Source organism: Rhipicephalus sanguineus, chromosome 1 (assembly GCF_013339695.2).
Source record: "Rhipicephalus sanguineus isolate Rsan-2018 chromosome 1, BIME_Rsan_1.4, whole genome shotgun sequence".
Taxonomy (NCBI): Eukaryota; Metazoa; Arthropoda; class Arachnida; order Ixodida; family Ixodidae; genus Rhipicephalus; species Rhipicephalus sanguineus.
This window is the reverse complement of record NC_051176.1, coordinates 183100086-183122486: the sequence shown is the minus strand read 5'-3', so window position 1 is coordinate 183122486 and position 22401 is coordinate 183100086. Positions and strand designations below refer to the sequence as shown.

General features: G+C 43.1%; 1 protein-coding gene across 1 annotated transcript; it reads left to right on the top strand.

Moving 5' to 3' along the window:
• Positions 1–5386: 5386 nt before the first annotated feature.
• Positions 5387–18592, top strand: LOC119403462 (pancreatic lipase-related protein 2). Its single transcript, XM_037670397.2, has 6 exons — positions 5387–5423; positions 10749–10933; positions 14664–14975; positions 15345–15597; positions 16716–16910; positions 18181–18592. Exons 1-6 carry the CDS (start codon positions 5402–5404, stop codon positions 18408–18410), a joined length of 1197 nt encoding a protein of 398 aa, XP_037526325.1. The 5' UTR covers positions 5387–5401; the 3' UTR covers positions 18411–18592.
• Positions 18593–22401: the final 3809 nt, after the last annotated feature.

The window sequence follows — 22401 nt, the reverse complement described above, 5'->3', positions numbered from 1 at the left end:
AGACAGTACACGTTAGAATCACTGGTTATACTTCCTGCAGCACTTGTTCGCCTGAGCGTCGCTTATGATTTCCTATACTGCATAGCTAATTTAAGCCCCATGATCGAATGATCGAACATTGATCAATCTTGCCATAGGGGACACCCGACAACCACTTGTGCAAGCTTTACGAGTTCAGAAAATTTCATCCGGCTAACGACACAACAAAAGAGTTATCGACTGCAAGCTCGTGAATGTCAATGATCTTGACGAATATGCCCTCCCACAATGAGCCCATTGTTTCTGGCAACATGAATGACCACGCACATTTCTGAAGCTCCTTCGAATAAATCAACGGGAATAAAGTAGCACGTCCATGTTTTCTCATGGTTCTAAATAAAGCATTTAGTTTCGAGTCTGCTTTTCACGTTTAAGCGCACAGTGAAAGCAGATGTTAGACTGTCGCAAAACAGTGAGAGTGGAACTTGAAAGGCTCCCTCTTCCAGCCCAAATGGAAAGTTCGGCCGTACATGATGATGATGATGACTGATTATAGTTTTTATTGTCACCCCACCTTTGAATCGTAGTGGTTACCCAACCTGCTTGACCTAATCCGGTTTCACCACATCTATCGTATGCAGTGCTGACTAGGTGTTCTTGGTCTTTTCATTCATTAAAACTTTTATATACAGGGTGTCCCAAATATCACGCAGCACGATTAAAAAAACAAGAGGAACGTAGTTACGCGAAGCACACCTAGGGCATATTGTTCCCAGTATACTGTTAGTAGCCACTACTAATTTTCTCGTTGATGAGGTTTGGTTAATTAGTCCTAATTATGTTTCTAACTCGACAAATACTCACCTAATCATTAAAATGTCAGTGAGGCATATGTTGGCATATGACAGCTAACTGCGCTATTTTCAACAACGTACTAATTGCGTGTTGGCTTTTTTTTTTTGGCTAATAAAGAAAGCCCGCGAAAACTGAAAAATGACACGTGACTAGACTGCAGCGCGCATCAGGAATGAGTGCCCTCAAACAGGACCACTGTGAGGTAGCAAGTCAAGACTACGCTCCCACCTTCTGCGGGTGGGAGCGTAATCACGCGTTATTTTTCCTATTTCGCGTGCTTTCTTTATCAGCCGGAAAAAATGAGCACGTAACTAGTACGTTGCTGAAAATAGTGCAGTTAGATGTTATTTGAGCATGCCTACATATGCCTCATTGACATTTTAATGATTATGTGAGTACTTGTTGAGTTAGAAACATAATTATAGGACTAATTAATCAAACCTCATCAACGAAAAAATTAGTAGTGGCTACTAACAGTATACTGCGAACAATATGCGCTAGTTGTGCTTCACGTAACGATGTTCCTCTTTTTCTAAATCGTGCTGCGTGTCATTATGGACACCCTGTACATATGACCTGTGGTTTTCTGCAAACATGAAAATGGACAATATATTGGATGGTCTTCTACCCGATTTACGAGTCACGAGGCTTGCGCGCCTCGCTTTCTGGGTCGTGCGAATAAAAAAAAACAAGCTCCAACAGTACTCACTGTTAATTTCTTTTCCTTTGACCGGCAGTCGTAATTTTATACGAACAACAGCGATTTTATTTGAACGAGAAGATGAGAAACTTGCATGGGCGTGCTTTTTCTTGACCCGAAGTACCCGCAGTCCATGTATATGCTCTGACAAACAAAGATGCGTGTCGGCAGTCTCCTTACTAGGATAAATTGAAGTAAGTTCCGAGGTTTTTGCGAGCCAGAACCACGACATCATAATGTAGGTTGCTGTATTGGGGAACTCCTGATTTTAGTTGATCAGCTACGCAATCTCCTTAGCAAACGGATTAATTTTGTTTAAACTGCATATTCTTGCGAACACTCTTAGCTTTTGTAGCTTCTGGATTTTTGTCATTTTCAATATTTAGTTATGTTACTTCTACTACTTAACTTCTATGACTTCTACAGCTTAACGCGTGACCACGCGAAACATCTCTCTAGTTACCTTATTATCTTATTTTCTTTATATTTACGTTTTTTTTGTAGATTTAATCAGGGTTGCCATGTTTGGCTACTTTGAGCGAAGTTGGCTACTTTTTTTTTTTTTAGGCCGGTGGCGGCAGTAAGAACATTCGGCTACTTGGTTACTTTTTTGCTACTTCCTTGTTTCCTCGATTTAAGCAAAATTATCAATACCATGTAGCCGCTCGCTTCCGAGTATGCGGCGTCAAAACATGACGGCCAAAGCGTGTATGCAGCTCCGAAAATTGAATTTCGCACTTGCATTACACAAAACAAACGGCTTTTGAATACTTGGTGGGGAATCGGGGAAAACAGTCGCATGAGACGTCATTTTGCAGACCACATATTGCTCAACGCGGTTAAATCGCAATTGGAAGCGACCAGAAATATCAAAATGCTCCGCATCCAGGGCGCTCTGCACTCAACGACACCAGAAATCGGATATGCGACTAACTGTGTTATTTCATAGGATTAGGCACGTACTGCGACTCAGCAACATCAACTGCTCGTATTTCATCATCATGCAAGAAATTATTGCGAAATTGAATACACTTTATGATTCAATACCAGCAACAGTGATTTGGAGCACACTTATGCCGTACTCATTTTCATCGTCGCCACAAGGCTGTTATTCTAGTCCTCTAAAGAAAAGTCACGCAAGACACGTGAAGAGAGCCATTTTTGCAGCAGCGTAAGAAACTTCGTCGTCTGGCACGAAATGACTGCTAAAGTCAACAATGTGTCCTTAAATCTCAGAAATTCTGATTTCTAAGTGTTCATACCTTTCTCATTTACATTTTCGCCAAAAAAGGTTTCGGCGGCGGATGTCGCGTGGCCCTCACTACCACCACTGCGCACTCATAAAGGGCCGGTGCAGAATGCCCCGCAATGTACTTCGTCGTCCACTGATGATTTCCACGACGAAAACCGACAAATCCTCGCTGTGCTGAGATCTCTCATAACCACGATGACACTCTCCTTAACAAGATGACAATTCCATCAGCAATGCGCACTGCAAGTTCTGGATTCCTTGGAGCCAGTCCTTGCAAGCCTTTCTTAACATCTCGGATTCCAGTCTATTTTTAGACAACCGCAGAGGAACCGATCTCAAATATTTCTCGGTTGCGAGTGTCTGTGTGTGTGCGGTGGACATTGATGTGTGTGCGCGTATTACTTGTTCCCTCTTTCCTCCTCGCTCTCTCCATTCTTTTTTATCCACTTCCCTCTCCCACCTAGTAGGTTAGCAAACCGGGTACAACCTGGTTAACCTCCCTGCCTTTCCTTTGCCTTTATATATCTCGCTAAAAGGTTATTGCATTTAATCATTTAAATAAAAATGTTGTAGTTGTTTTAACGCATGTGTGGCTACTTTGGCCACTTTTACTACCCTCGGCTCAAGCTGCGTACTTTTTGGCTAGATTTTCCAATTTTTTGTCGACTTTTGTGATTTTGACCTGCCAACCCTGGACTTTGTATATTTGTGTGTCCGTTGTGTGCGCTTATAAAATGGGGAAAAAACTAGGGCTCAATTAAATAAGCCAGAAGAGCCGGAATTGCCGGCTTTATTGTTGAACTAATAAACAGCAGCAGCAAAGCTGAACTCTCAGAACTGCCACCGGGCACTTCTTGCGCAGCATTCTATCAAGGAACGCTAACCTAAAGGTCCTCGATAGATTTAACGTAATGCTTGCAACGATTGACAACAATGACCATTGGTGCGCATTTTCGTTCTTAGGCAGCAATAAGTAAATAATAAAAAAAAACATGTTTTTCGTATTTTTTTTTATTCGGGAGAATTTGCTGCAGCGGATACCTCCATTTTTTATTTATTTGACGGCGAGTAGTTCTCTGTTTATTGTAGCCAGCTAACGCCATTATTACTTTTTTACCACGTACAGTTGACCTTACGAAGAATTATGGGGTACATCGCTGTCCATTGTTTCTTATCATCACGCGCGAAAGATTACAGGTGCGTAGGAAAAGCCACTGGACTCTCGGGCACCCCCAGTCTTTTCTTTCTACACTGAAGATAACCCGGAGCATGCTCGGAGATAAAACTAAAAGGATGGACATGGAAAGAAAATATGGTGGCGTGATTTTTTCGATAAAACTGCAAGATATAACTGGAAGATACTATAACTGCAATATGCAGGCATTTGCACATTGTATACATTCAAAGTCTATGCTTTAACGAGTGGTGTGACCGAGAAACTCACGGGATATAGCTTTTAGAAAAAGATGCCCGCACCGATAGCTCACAAGCAAGTTCAGGTGGCTTCGGAAGAATCCCTTCCGATACTCATTTCAGATGATGGGGCGCATCACCAGCTTCCGTATAGGTGTTCGTGCACTTAAATGCCCTTTAAGATCGAGCTTCACGCCAGAAAGCAATGAAGGCGCTGATGAAGTTTCTGCAAGCAACCCGCCTCGTTGAACGAGTGTGACACTCCTGTGTGTGTGTGTGTGTTTGTGCTTCCCTCCCTCCCTATCCCACCCCTCTCTTTCTTACTTTTCTGTCTCCCCTTACCCCTTCCCCAGTGCAGGGTAGCAAACCAGATATGTTTTCTGGTTAACATACCTGCCTTTCCGCATTACATTTCTCTCTCTCTCTCTCTCTCTCTCTCTCTCTAAATGCCCTTTAAAAAACTACTTCGTTATGTAGCTAATGCATATACACGTGTTATCTTCCTATTCTCTCAATCATCGTCTGTCATTATTATTACTTCTTGACTCATTTCATTCTTTCCCTGCGAGCGGAATAGCGGGCCAGGCCATGCCAACTTAGACCGATCTCTCTGTTTCTGCTATACAGGATAATAAATACTCCCTTTGTCTCTGTGCCAATGCGCACTGTAAAATGTGTTAAATTCCTTTAAAGCTTCCGCTTGGTTGGAACAATATACGCTTACTCAGCATCTTACAGATCAATCACATGCTCGTACGATCGTTTGTCGCGTTCTCATAATGCGGGGCTCTCCCGGTAAGTTATCACCCTCTTCGTAAATGGTATGGATGGAACCAACGCGGCCTTGGTATTGTGCATTATGACCTTATCAAGAACGAACACGCCACACTTCAGTTCCTGCAGATGCGTGTCGTCCGACGCTCTGCAAGCAAGAATGCCAGGGGAAAAAAAAGAAGAAAAGACCAGAGAGTTCAGTTCACAAGACTGATAATGAGTTAGCGATAGGTGGAGGAGTGCACAGGTGAGACAACAAAATCAGCCGTTATCAATTGTATTATATCTAGTTGCAGAGACTTCCCTCTCCCTTCACGGGCTCAACCAGCTTTTAGGGCCGCCACGATAAAAATGCTGTCAGTAGCGGACGTCTCTTACGCTCAGCAGACTCAGGGTCTTGTCTCCGGTAAAGCCCACCACAGCTGACAATGCTTCTCAAGCTCTGCCTCGGTGAGTGGAGTGTGCAAACTCTATTCGCTGCTTGTCATGCCAACTCTCTTGTGCTTCAATTACTTACTGGTCGCGTCTGCTTCTGCCAAATTAAACTCACGTGATGCCCTCACACCGGTTTGCCCGATCGAATAGAACGGCGCACGAGAGTTCTTCGATATTTAGTTCTTAGACAAACGTTTCCCTTGCAGTCTATATGCTTGCTTTTGCCTTTTTTTGATTTCGTTTTGTTTTTAGCATACAGTTTTTGTTGCGCTAGGATCAGCAAGCGTTGTAACAAAGATGACTATCACAACCAATGCAATTTTTTTTTTGTATGCTACATGCTTTAAGATTACTTTTAAGGGCTCGTTTTTCTTTGTTGGACACAATATTAATGACAACTAACAGACAATAATGCCAAGCAAAGTTGTCATTAATATTATGCTTTAGTGTAATTACTCCTTGATGCCTTTGTCTCTTTTGAGGATAACCATTCCTTGATGAAGTGAGAATAGGTTCGAGAAGCATCCATAAAGATACGCGGAAAATGCGAATTCCCTTTTTGGCCTTGAATTGATACATAACTGAAAGTTACAAAATACTGAGTGGGTGAGTTTACCACAGATTGTCTTGAACGTCTTGCAAGTGCTTAGCTGCATGGAAGCTTCACACATACTAAGCGACAAAACCTCATGATGGTGCAGATAACGTTGCGGGATCACACAGAAAAGCTAGTGTTTCGCAGCAAAAATTCCTTTACTCCCACACCAAGTACAGGGCAAGCTTTACAGCTTTTCTGTTACCTAATCGCTGCATGCAATGTGGCGAAAAAAGACGCACCAACGTCGTCAAGAAAGACGAGACACGGCGTCCTTTCTGTTTACGCCTGTGTGCCTTATTCGCAGCAGTGTGTACGACGACATTAACCAACCCATCAGCCTGTCATCTTGCTATCACTAAATTTACGCTCCAGTCACCGTAAGACGGCACAGTGTGCTAACAATGTCATAATGTCGATGGAGTTTTGTGCTAGCGCGTAACACCATAGTTTTCTGCGATATTTTAGCATTGCCTTTGCTTGAGCCGTGCCAACTCAAATACCGCGGTTTTGGTGCACCTTAAAGAAGCGAAGCAGTCAAAACTATTCCGAGGAGCATAACTAACCGCGTGTATCACAGTGAAGCTGCTGCACCGCTACTACTACTACTACTACTACTATTATTATTATTATTATTATTATTATTATTATTATTATTATTATTATTATTACAGTAAATGTTTGTAAAAACGAAACAAGTTCGCCAGGACAGGAATTTGTGGTTAGCATTATCGCGTCAAATGCAGAGGATGCGCTAAAGATCATCCGTAGTTACGGAGAAGTGGATTCCAACCACCTGGAAGCCCGCAAAGTGTACCATGTGGTATAACTGGAGCATTCAACAAGTCAGGGCTAACAGGAATTCTTAATTTCATTTCCGTCTTCGCGACACACAGCGTGATCCTGGCATTGTTTCGAAATGACCTCATTACCCGGGGCCTGAGGACATCATCGGCTCGAGATGCCGTACTCGTGTCATTCTTCGGAAGAGGTGACCCAATTAATTTCTCTGCGATCTTCATTGGTACGCGATAATACACTGACACAAAGGCTGTGCGCTCAATAGGGTTGATATGGCAAAATCGGGATTCTGATTATTCCTATCATCCGACGCATTGTCTGCAAGCTCAGATTGTGTGACGCCGCCAGTGTTACGTGGAGCCGCGCCGGTTGACCTGAGTGGCCTTCCTCAAGGGGTAGGCGCCTTTGCCCGTTCTGGCTCAAACGAACACAAGCAAAGGTCACCGTGCATGCTGCTCCGAACTCTCCCGCGTGCATTTAGCCCTTCGTACTTCGTACCAAGTGTAGCTTGGTGCCACTTCAGTTCGAGGAATGTCTTGCAACGCGATTTCATTTTAATAATAATAATAATAATAATAATAATAATAATAATAATAATAATAATAATAATAATAATAATAATAATAATAATAATAATAATAATAATAATAATAATAATAATAATACCGAGTGCCACATGCTGCAATCAGATTTATTTTCTTTTTCTGAAAGGTGCAAGAGCACAAGCCTCTCCCTGAATAGTGCTAAGACCAAATTCACGAGTTTCACTCGCAAAAGTTCTAACGTGTCATTTGCATACTCTGTTAATTATGTCTCTTTACGCAAAGTTTGTGAGGTCAAAGATCTCGGTGTTTTACTTGATGGCAACTTACTTTTCTGCTCGCACTAAGCGCGTTGCTGCGCGGGTCTTCGTTCTCTCGACGCTGTTTGCAGAATATCTAAAGCAATCAATTGTCCTATACCCTTACGCAAATTGTACATCGCAACCGTTCTTCCTGAACCTGAATATGCGTCTGCGTTCTGGTATGGCATTTCTAAATCCAGCAGTGACACCATTGAGCGGGCCCAGAAAAAAATTCTGAACATATGTAACCATCGCTTCGCTGTAAATGACCCTGAATCTCGTTCTAGCCCTGTTGGACTGTCGACGATATCGCGCTGCTCTTCTATGTTATTTCAAGCTTGTTCACGATACTATAACCTGCCCTGTGTTATTTCATTTTTTGCCCTGTTGTCCTGACTTTTTTTTTCACCTTTTTGCATTGTTATGTTTGTATTTTCTTTTTAGACTGCCTTTATTGTATTGTTTTTATTAGTTTTTTTTCTCGTGCGCAAGCAAAAAGATGGTATGGTTGTTCCCGGGCACGTTAAATAAATGAATGATTGATAAAATTGATTGAGTGATTGTTACTCGAGCTGGTTTGATGTTTTTGGATTGAGATAAAATGGGGTATCACGGATAGCGTTGCAATGACACTATAGTAAAAGTGTGCGAACGTTCACGACTTCAGTAGAATAGCGCGAATGTTGCAAATTTTACCGTACACGGTGGTGGGAAATACAATCAAGGCGAGTACGAAAAAACAGTTGTGCCATGAAATGTTGGAAGCACTTTTTGTAAAGGGCTTCTGGTATCGTTTGGAAGAGACGGACATAAGCGATGTTTGCTTATCAATGCACATGTGGCACGATATATCACTACACATCATAAAACTATAAGGAAACACCGAGAAGACGCTTACCCGTGGACTTCCTAAAGTATGGTTTGCCGCTTTAGTGGCTTGACAATAAGTTTAGCTGTGAATGCACACAGAGGTCCGAAAGTGGTTCTAGGATAACGTATAGCCAAAACCACGTAAAAAAACTAAAACAAAAGCACCGGCTCACTCATGTGATTCCGAAGAGTATTTTAATGACGGCGACCAATAGTGCCCAATCGCACCACTTGCTTTTTGACAGGGCAAGTGGCGCTGGCTACTTAAATGTGACTTAACTTACAAAATTTAACCCGTACTCATGTGTACTTTCATATTCACCTCATAAACAGAATGTGAAAGTAATAGGCAAGTGAGATTGGCTGCTGTGTACTTGTTCTAATGAGCGTAGAAAATAGAAATAAGCGAATGAACTTAAGAAATTATGGCTCCGTGGCCCATGCTACTCTCTTAAAAAGGGTAGTAGAAAGTTAGTAACGGCAGCATTTACTACCCTCATGTCAATTTTACTACGTGTCCCTAACCTTTTCCTACTACAGAAATATATGAGAGGTAGTAAACGTGGTCATTACTTCTCAGCGTGTCAGGGTTAGTAAAGGTTACTGTTTGCGTACTTGATGGGTTAGTAAAGGTTACTAACTCTGCCGACCGTAGTACGTTGCGCGGAATTGTGACAGTCTCATGGAAACTTTAGGCAAACTATAGTTTTCGTGATTATGTCAGAATAACAGTTTTGTGATTCTTCATGGCACGCGTATATGCAAGTAGTAAGCTATCGGAATCTGGGTCCACAGCATCGATTATATTTCTCAGTTCATGGCGGCTTTCCGATGCTAACCCGAAGTAGGACTGTATGTAGCCTTCAAGTTGCTCTCAGAGTCTACGTCGCGTAGGAGCCTTGATATTCTGTGTGTGTGTGTGTGTGTGTGTGTGTGTGTGTGTGTGTGTGTGTGTGTGTGTGTGTGTGTGTGTGTGTGTGTGTGTGTGTGTGTGTGTGTGTGTGTGTGTGTGTGTGTGGTGTGTGTGTGTGTGTGTGTGTGTGTGTGTGTGTGTGTGTGTGTGTGTGTGTGTGTGTGTGTGTGTGTGTGTGTGTGTGTGTGTGTGTGTGTGTGTGTGTGTGTGTGTGTGTGTGTGTGTGTGTGTGTGTGTGTGTGTGTGTGTGTGTGTGTGTGTGTGTGTGTGTGTGTGTGTGTGTGTGTGTGTGTGTGTGTGTGTGTGTGTGTGTGTGTGTGTGTGTGTGTGTGTGTGTGTGTGTGTGTGTGTGTGTGTGTGTGTGTGTGTGTGTGCGTGCGTGCGTGCGTGCGTGCGTGCGTGCGTGCGTGCGTGCGTGCGCGCGCGCGCGCGCGCGTGTGTGTGTTTCTCGTTTATGGTTCGTTCATACCTCTATATACATTGTATTTAACAGGATAATCACATGAAGTAATAAGCGATTATTAGTCAGAGTAACAAGACAGTGCCGTTTCCACTACGGCGTCTCTCGTAGCCTGAGTTGCTTTGGAAGGTTAAGCACCGTAAACGAACCAACCGTACCTTTCACTTATGTGAACTTATGCTTTTGTAATAAATTCAACTAGATATGAGAAATCCAACCGCGCACATAAACCAAATATGTGTAAACCTATTGTTGGGTAACTGTAGTCCACTTGTGTTAACGACCGTACGGTCAAGGTAGCGACTGTCATGGTAGTGAAGTGCCACTTCAGTAAAGTGCCACCTTTGCATTTCTAGGTGGTAACTGTAAATAGTGTCATGGCACAAAAGATACTAACTTGGCAGTTACTACTTGTAGTTACTACATAGGTAGCGAACGTTGTGAGAAGCGCTTATCTCAAAGTTAGTAAATGCCACTACTTTATTTTTAAGAGTGTACAGTACGAAAAAGTGGTATATAATAGTATTTAATCTAAATTAAAATTAATTATTGTTAACGCAAAAAAAGAACTATCTGGGTCACGAAGAATCCCAGAATTATGGCAGTTTTGTAGAGTTTCTGCAGTGGAAAGCATATAGAGAGAGTATAAGTAAACGTAAAACATAATGGTTCATTACGCTGGAAAGGCCAGTAAGAAAAGGCACCGAATGTCTTGATCTTTATCCTTTTTTGTTGTTATTTACCCATTGTAATTACAGCTACCACATTCTTGTCGCCGTTTACTTTGAACAGGCTGAGAACGCATCAAGCTAAAAGTGGTAATTCGTATTGTTTTGCTTTCTCTTTTGTTTTATTAGTTGCGCTGCTGGCCACTTCCCATGCCGCAACTCGGGAAGAAAAAATTTTCCGCGAAAAACTGAAGTCACATGCGAGAGAGAAGACGGAAGAATGCTGCTCGGACATGGACATGATATCCGCCGAAGAGCTCAAGTGGGGCAAAAGGATGCTTCGAAACATTCACCTCGCTAATGAAGCGGTCAAGGTAAAGCTCAAATAAACTGTTGCAAATACCAATATAAGTAGCACTTAATAGCACTATATATATATATATATATATATATATATATATATATATATATGATTAACCTTCATACAAATACAAAAATACAAAGGCTTTATTCGGTTCACGTGCACTGCAGACCGAGAAAAATTCGGGCTAAAAGTGTTTCCGTACACCTGACGAAGGCCGTTACTGGGAGATAGCAAAGTGCCTGTCCGTGTGTTTCCAAAACAACACGATGATAGCAATTCTTATAGCCGCATCGCATCAGCGATAACCAGGGCCCGTACTCACAAAAATAGCTTGCGCTTCAATTATTCGCAATAAAAAAAAATTCAGCCAATCCTGATGCCGGACATATAATCAGCGAAGACCAGCAACAAATAACACTCACGAACAAAAACCTCTATGAATGTGTCAGTTGGATGCGTTGCCGTTTCATTATGTTGCTTAGCTTATAGTCGATCGCTTCTGCGAACACCCAGAATGTGCAGCGGCTACGCAGACTGTTCGAAAATAAGAACCTGCATTAAATTTACTATAACATAAAAAGTTACGCATTGATAACAGTGCAGGGAACTTTAACGTGAAAGCGAGGATTCGTTTTTCTTTTTTTTTTTTTCAATGAGACGCCGATCACAAATAATGATAGGATACAGAAGTAGTGCGGTAGCTTATACCGTGCCTCACATAATGACGGCCTTGATTTGGCAGCACAAAACTACTCTCTTGAGCTAGGGGAAAAAGTAAGGCCATCATAGCACACTTCAGGTTAGCGCAAGCTCTGCATATAAGGTGTTCTTGTAGCGAAGCGATCGAACTTGGTAATGGGTCGTCCTCTCGAACACCTTCTAGTGGGTCGCCCTCTTCAGCTCCTTTCGAAGAGAACGCAACTCGTGCTGAGTCGGCCCCGCCTTGACTGTCGCTGTTGAGTATCGTCGCCGCTAATAAACCTCTTTATATTCTTAACAAAGCCTAGCATGCGGAAATATGCATATGAGAGAGAGAAAGAGAAAGAAATGTTTTAATGAAAAGCTGGAGATGTTAGCCTAGCTGTTCGCCTGACATGGTAGATGCAAATGCTCCGCAACAAAACCTATTAGAAAAAAAACTCAGTTTCTTTAGGTTGAAAGACCATGTAAAATTCGGTAAGCTTTTAGTGTAAAAAACCGCGTTTCTTAAAAAAAAAAAGATATTTTAGCACAGAAGAAACGTTTAATTTCCCATCGACTTTGCAAACGAACATCACGCATATTCTTTTGCAAATGGTAAGAATACTTCTCAGGTATTTCGGATGTACTTTTTTCAATAACGCCGGAAGGAAGACATCCCATTAGTGGAATGTGCGATTTTGCTTTCTTGTTGACGAAACAAGTGCTTGATAAATTTCCGCAAAGTATGGAAAACTAAAGCTTAGCTGAGCAAGGTTGCGAAAACACATTCAATTTTTTTTTTACAGTACAAACTTCCACACCCTTCCCACACGAGAAAAGTATAAGAGCTGGCCACCTTGTCACGCGATCATCAATGGGGAACTGCGCCAATGGCAGCAGCAAATAAGAACCGAAAAAAAAAAGAACAATAGGGACATGGGCGCGTTCAAGTGCTTCCTCTTGACGTCCTCTTCCACAGTTTAAGCACATCACCGATTTCACAGAGTTCAGCTCATCGACGTGAGTGCAGTGCACGGGCACCAACACGAGTGCCCTATAAATGGCGTGCTTATATGTTAAGTGTGTCTGATTACAGCGAGCTTACTGCCATGACGAGAAGCACCTGATAGTTAAGCGCCATGGAACATTACTTCATTTCGGCGAAATTCTTGCAGGAACACTGCAAGGAGCGCAAAACTCGTTTTTCTCTTCATACGCTGAGGCTCACGCGCCGGTACTAACGTTTGGGAAGAAATAATCTATTCCACAACATCACGCCTTTTAGGAGTCAATGCACTCAAAGTCAATCATACTCGGTAACTGAACAAGCGTGAAAAAAAAATATCCTTCCAGATATAGAACAAGAAGCTTGGAGTTGCCGATACAATGCAAAACAATATATTGAATGATAAGCCCATGCCTTTTGTCCTGTCTAAGTCCCAGCAAGAGGTGATATGCGAGCGACAAAAAAAAAATTAAAAGAGTGAGCCCGGATAAGGAGCAGCCCAGTGTTAACTAGAGTGCCGCGAAGCCGCACTTGAAAGTGTTGTTATGTCTAATGGCACAGTGAAAGGTGTTTCGTTAAACGCTGTGCCAGTAAACAATACACTTAAAGAAATAGCAACTGCTCTATAGCTGCACGGCTTTGTCTTGGTGATGAGTAGTTGAATTTTTAACAATACATTGGCAAAAATAGGACCGTTATTCAGCATGTGGGCGAAGGAACTCTGCTTCGTTGAATGAAACATCGTAACATAGAATAATTCTAACGTGTTGCAATTCTAACCCTAACGTGTTGCATTTGAGCAGGCACCCGCGAGAGGACATAACGTAAGGTACTTAATCTGCGAGTAAGGCTAGTATTAGAGACAAAGGCGGAGGGCAAAGTACAAAAAAAAAACATCTTGCAACAGTTTTTTCCTACTCTAGCTACGTATATCGGTTATGAAAAATTAAAACTGCAAGAAAACCTAACTGTACGTTAGATAGACAAAGCCACCGGGGAAAGAATCCGGCAATCAGTGATGAATGACAACAAGCGTGAATAATTATGCGGCTCAATGTGACGTTGCTGTCTGTAGTTCTTGTGCAGTAATTATCGCTGATGTGGCAGGCCTCCCTAAATTTTATTATACCGCCTCTCTAGAATTCTCTTTCTCGCCTTTTTTTAAAATTTCGTACACAGTAGCCTAAAAATGAACGACAATTCTCCCATGTGAGCAGTGGTGCAGCGCCAACCACCGGCAACACGAATGTTTTTTGCTGTTTGCTATTCTCTGTCTCTCTCTCTCTCTGGGACAAGTTAATTACAATGTGAAGTCTTGCACGAAAAATCTTCGTAAGAGAATATTTCAGTCAATTCTGATGCTGGACACTATAGAGAAGCCGGAAAGACATGTTTTGAGAATTCGACCCTTGGATGTTTCCTGATTGTGTCGTGCGGCCTTCTGCGATGTTAATGTACAACAGTCGCCACTCATGTAATCTAGAGTCCTTATTCTGGATTATAATTATTATTTGATATAAAAAACCCTTACATACAAGAAACCAAAAGGAGGCAAGGGGGGGGGGGACTGGCGAAGCAAGGAAGAATGAAAGGGTGATATGACAAACCAAGAAGACTAAGGTAAAACAATGAGAAAAAAGAAAATGTGCAATTAGGAAGAGAAGAGAAAAACAACAGCAAAACACGCTAATTAGCCGCCAGGACAACTACACATGTTCTTAATCTTTACGAATGTTCAACAAAACAGCAAGCTTACAACTTCCGTACTCTTCGATGTTGTTACAATGAGCCGATGATTATTTCCATTGAAATAAAGAAACAAAAAGAAAATAACACAGTACCGCATTTTTATTGCATATGAAAAATGTACTCAATTTTGTTGTTATAGTTATTGTTTAAACATTCTATAGCTATCCAACCCGCTTTACGCGAACAAAGCCTTTGAGCTGACTTTTGCGCTGGAAGAGCACTTACGCGAAAAATAAAATGTTTCTAAACCACCAAGCATCTCGACGGTAAAAACTTACAAAATCTCCGCCTTTGACATGTGCAGAAACTTCCCAAGGGTGCCCTCTACAGCGACAACTCGGTGTGCTACGACAAGGTCGGTTGCTTCGATCGCCTGGGCGGAAAGTTTTCACACTTCGCCTCCAGTCCAAAGTCGCCAGAAGTCATCGGGACCAAATTCTTTCTCCACTCGCGACTTAACAAGGATGAGCCGGTGGTGCTAGACTACGCTGACAACGCCACGCTGAACGTGGCTCAATTCAATGAAACCAAGGAGCTGGTGTTCGTGATCCACGGCTTCGGAGCCTCAGCGTCGAAGAAGTGGGTGCTCAGCATGAAGGAGTCCTTCTTGAATCTGGTGAGCGGCTCGAAACAACCACGCGATCGACGTGCTCGGATTGTGGCACTGGCGGTGTAAAGTAGAAGTCAAAGACGTGGCAGTTCAATCAATACGAATAATGTACGCCTGTTTGCGCTACTGGATCAACACAGGCACGTCACGAACGCTATGCGGATGAACGCGAACTACTGGCTCATAACATAGGCGCATATTGGTCTATTAAAGCTTTGGGATATTGTGTCCTATCTGTAAGCTTCCAGCGAAACTAATATATTTGTTGATCACAGTGCCATCATGCCTGAACACGCACGTAAAGCAAAGTGTGACTGTGCGGAGGACTTGGTTTATATGTTTGGCTCATACCAGAATGTTTGCTTTCACTTGCAGAAGGACGTGAACCTGGTATTGGTCGACTGGAGCAACGGCTCTAAGGCGCCAGACTACATCTCGGCGGCTGCAAACTCTGCTTTGGTTGGACGCCAGGTGTCCTTGCTGATTCAACAACTTATACGTGCGTATCCAGACACGGTGACGGCGGCAAAAACCTACCTGGTCGGCTTCAGTCTTGGCGCACAGGTTGCCGGATTCTGCGGGCGCCATTTCTTCAACGCAACCGGAACCAAAATTGGGCGTCTCACTGGTATGCATGAGGTTTTTGCCCCACCTCCACTCTAGAACAGATGAGAGAAATGGGAGTAGTGGCTAAATCGTTTTTAAACTGATCGTTCAAAAAAAGTTTTAGCTGTGAACAAGAACGTCACCGTTATTTCACAATCCAACAATAATACACAAGACTTCTCACGGAAATGCCACTTGAAGCGCAACTATGCGATGCACTTATCCTAATACATGCCTATGCTAGGTACGTATTCAGCCTGAAATGCTGCATATGTTTACGGTAACCGTCTTTTCTATGTCTGCGATACGTCGGTCTTTTCACTTACACATCGAGATTGCAAGGTCGGCCTTAAAATTCATTCTGTAGTTGATGTCCGCGGTAATGCCATGCTGTGCAAAACTAGTCTTGGACGGGGATTGGCTTATATGATAGTTCCTGAAAACGATATGTTCATACAGAATTTTAGTTTATCCGTAATATGTATTTCGTCATTGTTTACTCACTTTACGCTAAATATAACAAGCTAACAACATAAAGCTAGCAGAAAAAAAGACGATTCACACTTGCGTACAGTGAATGGTCACCTAGTTTTTCCTGAAATCTTAGCGGCTTTCGCTGCTCTTCATGTTTGAGAATTATCGGACCCCAGCACGAGTTTCCAGGCTTCATTTAAAAAAGAAATATATGTTTTTAATTATAATTACGAAACAATGACATATTGGACGTTGTCTTAATAAGTAAAGAACCGTCGTAACAAACGGATCGCTGCCAGCTAGAAGCATATTCACAGTCTCTTTGCTTTCCGAGGAACAAAAGTAAGTTCAAGGCCACCATATCCTGGTATTGCCATGCATAGACAACAGCACGGGAGATGCAGTCTTGGCCATAAGTAAATCACAAGTAACTATGCTGGTTAATCAGTCGTGAATAAGCCGTGAGTGGAAATAAATTATTAGGCGGCACTGCTACCGTTCATCGTTTATATGTGTTTCGAAGCAATATAGATAAGCTCGTGCAGATATTCCATAAAGTTTTTTTCCCCTAAGTGATGCAGAACATAGCACTGTAAGGTGCGTTTTCTGCAAGCACGTGGCACAATGCATATTTTTTTCTGACTGATGTTACTTTCTATCTTCCAGCGTTGGACGCAGCTGGTCCACTTTTCGAGACCTATGACTTCCAAGTATGCAAAGAGGATGCAAAATATGTAGACGCCATCCACACGACTGCCGGAAGCAACGTTCTTGCAGGACTGCTGGGCATAGAGAGCCCCTTTGGCCATGTTAACTTTTATCCAAACGGTGGAAAGTCGCAGCCCGGTTGCTGGTTTTTCGGTAAGCATGCGTGTACTTTAGAAATTTCGGGCGTTTTACAGGCTACCGTATTTACTTCTTCAATACTGCTTATGCAACTATGAAAGAAAAGTAGTCGTCCTGGACTATACATACATGACTGTCCGAGACGCTGCATACATCAGCACTCATTGGACTAGGCAGTCCTGGGCTACAAATTGCAGAGGCCTATTTAGATTACGGCAGTAAAATAGACAAAACAGGGGCTGATCTCAAAAGGCTCTTGCTTGGTAATACTGCATTGTCCTTCGTTGACTTTTGCATCATGGTTTGATTCCCCATCTGGTTTGGATGGCATTGGTACTTACTAACCATATTTCAATGAGAAGTGACTCGTAAGTAGGGTAAATATTTGTGAGCTTTTTCAAACACCCTGTTTTAAAAAAAAAAACAGACATTTTTTTTTAAAGTCTCTCTCACAGTTATGTCAAGAAAACATAATTCACAGAACTATACCAACAGAAGTTCCAGAACGCGAGCAGCTTATGTCTTCAATAATATAATAATTGCTGGGGTTTAACTTTTCCAAAACCACGATATGATTATGAGGGACGCCGTAGTGGAGGGCTTCGGAAATTTCGACCACCTGGGGTTCTTTCACGTGCACCGAAATTTAAGTACACGGGCCTCAAGCATTTTCGCTTCCATCGAAAATGCGGCAGCCGTGGCCGGGATTCAATCCCACGACCTTCGGGTCAGCAGTCGAGCACCATAACCACTAGACCACCGTGGCGGGTTGTTTATGTTTTCATGTGAAATATAGGACTTCACAAGTAAGACGATATTAAAACTCCGCCAGCTGTCCAATTTTATATCATTATGGAGGAAAGAACGTACGCTTGCATATTTCGCACTTAAACCTAGCGACTTGAGGTTGATATAAAATATGAAAGTGGGAGCAGCCAGCTTTAGATGAGGTAATCTATCAATCTTTTGTTACGGACAGCTGCACGTCTTCAGCGTCACTGACGTGCAGCTGTCCTTTCATTGACGTCAATGTGAGACGTAGTTTGCACACGGGTAGGACAGAGCACCCCATATTGCAACGAAATTTCGTTAGAAAAGGCTTGAAATGACTATCCGCGAATCGAAACACAAGGAAAACAAAACAGAAAAAAATACGGACTCTGGAGTACGTAGGTTTTGGAGAAAAACGCTCTCAAAGGAAAGCGAAATCATATGACTATAACGACACGAGCCCACACGTACGCCAGCCACTATGATGACGTGTGCTGTACACTTTCTTTTGCAGACCTGTTCTGCCACCATCGCCGCTCAGTACAGTACTTCATCGAGTCTATGCACGCAGAACGACACTGCCTGTTCAAGTCGAGTCCCTGTGACAGCATCGACAGCTTTCTGGATTCCAAGTGCAATTCTACAGGACCTCACGGCGAGATGGGTTATTTCAGCAATGACGCTGAAGGCCGCGGAGCCCAGTTCCTATGGACAAACGAAAACAACCCTTTCTGCAAGGCCTGAATTCATGTCCGAATGCAGCACCACCTACTACAGAACATACCCCTAATTCCGGTGAAACGATAGCACAAACCATCTTCACGGCTTCTTAAGTGCGATATCGACAGTGAAAGCCGGTACGCACCAGAGAAGCTGCATAATGCATTTCTTTCGCCTTCAGTCATCTGTTAAATAAACATAGTCAATACGTGCCGTCCTGTCTGTGTGTGAATATGTACTGTAATATGTGCTGCTAAAGAAACCTTTAATAAACACGCACGTCGCTTATACATATTGAAAGGTGCCTTTGTTGTTTAATGAGTACTGTCCTGTGGGGGCAGGCTTCTTTCTCACGCGATCACTCAAACGTGTAAACAAATCGTATATCCCGTTTGTGACGAACCATTCTGTAAGTTTCAGGCGTGCCATTAAATCTGTTTCCCAGCTGCTGTGGAACTTTAATGATTAGAAAAGAGTAGAGGTTCCCATTGCTGGTTAGAATGAGGGCTCTCCGCAACTATGAGGCGTGTTGCCGCAAAAAAAAAAAAAAAAACCGCCACGGTTGAAACCACACCTCTACCTCTACCTATGAGATTATTTGGGCACACACGGTTGGTAACATTAAGGCACAGCATTCTTTCCCAAACATTTTACGAAAGTCAGCTTGCGAGATGAGAAATGCTCAAACGCATTTAACAGTACAATGACCGTGGTGGTAGCGACTGCATCGACGACCACCGATAGCCGAGAGAGGCGCGCAACTACGACTTCGCGGCGCCATGTCCGAGCAGGTGACCCAGTGGCCACATCATTAGAGATTTCAATGTGTACATCAAACAAAACGAGCCATCATGTCCATAACGAGCACTGCTTGCTGGGCGAGACCGTGATGTTTAGAAGCACAGCCGGTGCAGAAGGAAGGAAGGAAACAGCAAAAAACAGAAGGCAAGGAGGTTCCCTACGCTGGGGTATTGGCTAGTGCAGAAAATGAAGAATATACAAAGACCGAAGAAGTTGAACGAGTAGATTTGTAAGGGGGCAAATTAAGCATTAGACAGGAATGTACAGATGGAACGCACCATAGCTCTCGCGTCAAATCATGCCCTTTTTGTGTGGATCTTTTTTTGTAGTAAACAAACGTCACTTAGAAGTCCAACGTTCGTCCTCTTCCCTATCGTTTCTTGTTACCTGATCGTTTTTGTTTCCCCTGATTTGTTCTTGAAGGGACGATGGTGCACAAACTTCCATGTGTTGAGGCGATTGAGTGCCTTACGCATCGACGTTTTCAGCCGTTGATGGCATCACTCATCTATGTTGGCTCAGTAAGCTGCTCAGATACTAACTAGTAATGAAATGTATAAACTATCACTCGACAGAACAAATGCCAGCAGCGGGACATGGCTACACCTACGATAAATAAATGCAGACGACCACCACTATACTTGTACGAAATCCAACAAAAGCTTCCTTCTTCCTCACAATACAACGAAACCTTGTTCCGCGCTTGCTTGAGGGTTGCAGGGTATTAGAATAATGCGCGATAAGTGCCCCTGAGTATTAATTTGAGTGAATACTGTCCGTTTTTTCTGGAACCTACTTCCAATAAGAACAAGCGTCACAAATAGGCAATCACAAATAACCAAACGAGACGACGCTGAACAACCTACTCTCACAAAGGAAACTCTCTTTCTGTCAAGTGTAGCCGCATGCAGAAAGACAGGATATTATAAACAGCAGCAAGCAGTTCGGTTTATTTTTTATTTTCTGCTTTCTCTATTGTCGGGAACATTTTTCTGTTGCAGCTTTGCTTATATCGAGAACAGATACATAAAAAGGTTGTAGCACGATGTAAATCAGTAGAGCTTTACAAAACATTTGCAGGAGCGTGTTTCAAATAGAATGGAGAACTCGTAGTGGCAAAAAATTAGGGGTACTGATGTCACAATACTTATAGCTGCTTTTAGCAAAATTAGCAGGCCCGAAAAACAAAAGACACGTGGACAAATCACGCCTGTGTTTATCTAGGTCAGGGGCAATAAAAAAAAAAGGAACGCAAAGAAAGGTTGAACCTTGACGCCAGACTGCGTGGAGATCGAAGGCTGCGTTACGAAAAGATCTCCGTGTTCATAGGCACACGAGTACCGAGGCAAACAATACGCCCGTGAGAAGTGCAGCGAGAGCACAAATCGCGATGTGCTCTGTACAGCGTGACCTCCGGGACATTGTAGCGCGCGCTGATTGATTTGTTTATGCATGCAGGTCTAATCCGGGCGTGGAAGATGCGGCAGCACAGTGACACACACACGGCGCCCGCATGGATTTATGTCAAGAGCAACACACGCCGGGCAGGTGAGATGCAGGCAGGCGGAGCCGTGTATATATGAGCTTTCAGGACTCCCAATTCGCAACTCTTTTACCCTTGTCATGTCCAGTAAACACGAGTCATAAGTCTGCACGCCAGAGTACGGGTCACCATCTGGTCGTAGAATTTGACAATTTCTCTTGCTTGCTCTCAGAGAAAAGCAGGCCTGCATCTGCAAGACACGCGACGTGTGCCCCACTTTTACTTTTAGCAGCAGAGTTTGGTCATTGATACCGCAAGGAATTGACTGCAGTCATCGATCTGAGGGCTTTGTTCGCAGCACGGTGAAATACATCAGGTAAGAGACTGTGTATACTATTTTCCTTTGCGGGGAAAATTGTGGAAATAAGTGTGGTGGTGACAATTCTTTAAGTGAGACTTGATAATAAAAATATCGTTATTTTAGGAACTCAGAAACATCATTGAACTATTTTTTTATTTCTTCTTTGTACATGAAGTTGAAGCTAGCAAAATATAGCTAACAACAGATTCGTACTTAGGAATGACAGCGCAGATAAGTTGTTGGAGACGATGACGTAGTTCTCGCCACCAAGGGTGTTCTTTGGCGGTAAATCAGCGCATATCAGTGAGCCACTGGTAACAGACACTCACTGTTACAGCCAGTATACTGTTACAGACACTCACTCTTACAGACACTCACTGTTACGAGGAAGAGAGAAGAGGCTTGAGACACACGAGCGCCGAGTCCTCGTCTTGCGCGCTTTTAGTCTCTACCATGGCTTACCAACATGCCCAAACAGTGACCTTGGTATTCGAAAGTCCGGTGTTTTTCTTTCCTTGAAGTGGTGCAAGCACGCGATAAAGTGCCAGAGCAGTGGATACATCCAGTTCGCGACTAAAATTTTGTCATTAAAATGCTATACCAGTAACAAAGCTAACGTAAGGTGCATTAAAAAGCAAACTGCCACGAAAAAAGACAGAAAAAAGACAAAAAAAAATGTCGCGACGGGTCTCCAAGTTAATTTTAACCACTCCGATTGCTTGTCGTGCAATGAATTAAGACTACAACTAAAGAGACCAATTGTTTGGACCCCTATCGAAACGCGGGCCTCCCCGACCAGGAACTGAAACTTGCGACTTTGACGTACAGAAAAAGGAAGACAGCAGAAACGAAAGAATCGGGGAGATCAGCCAGAACTGCTGCCCTGCAACGGAGAACGGATAAAGCAGAGCTAGACGTGAGGAAAAAGGGAGAAACGACAACGTGCGAACGCGCAATAACGCGCACGTGAGTGTTGACCAAGCGCCGGGAAAAGCCATCGCACATACCTAGATAACTTTGGTAAACGTACCAGTGCATTTGTCGCTTTGTGGACATATGAGGCCTGAAGTTGTGGTCCACTGACAGGTCGATTGTCTAACCAACTTTTAAGTAAGCGCACAGAGAAAGCATTTGGAAATTGAAGGAAGGGTGTTTACTCTCGGAACACACTCCCCAAACCTCGCAGAACACGAGGCCTCAGGCCTTATCTACCGCGCACCTGGCGACAAAAGCGCTTGTGTACATATATGCTATAGGTAAGTGAACCGTGCGGCCTATTTTCGCCACCTGGTCAAGACTCACAGGTGCGTTTACGTACATTCCCACGTTGTCGTTGCAAGTGCGAACTGTTGCAGTGGTTCCGATTAGAA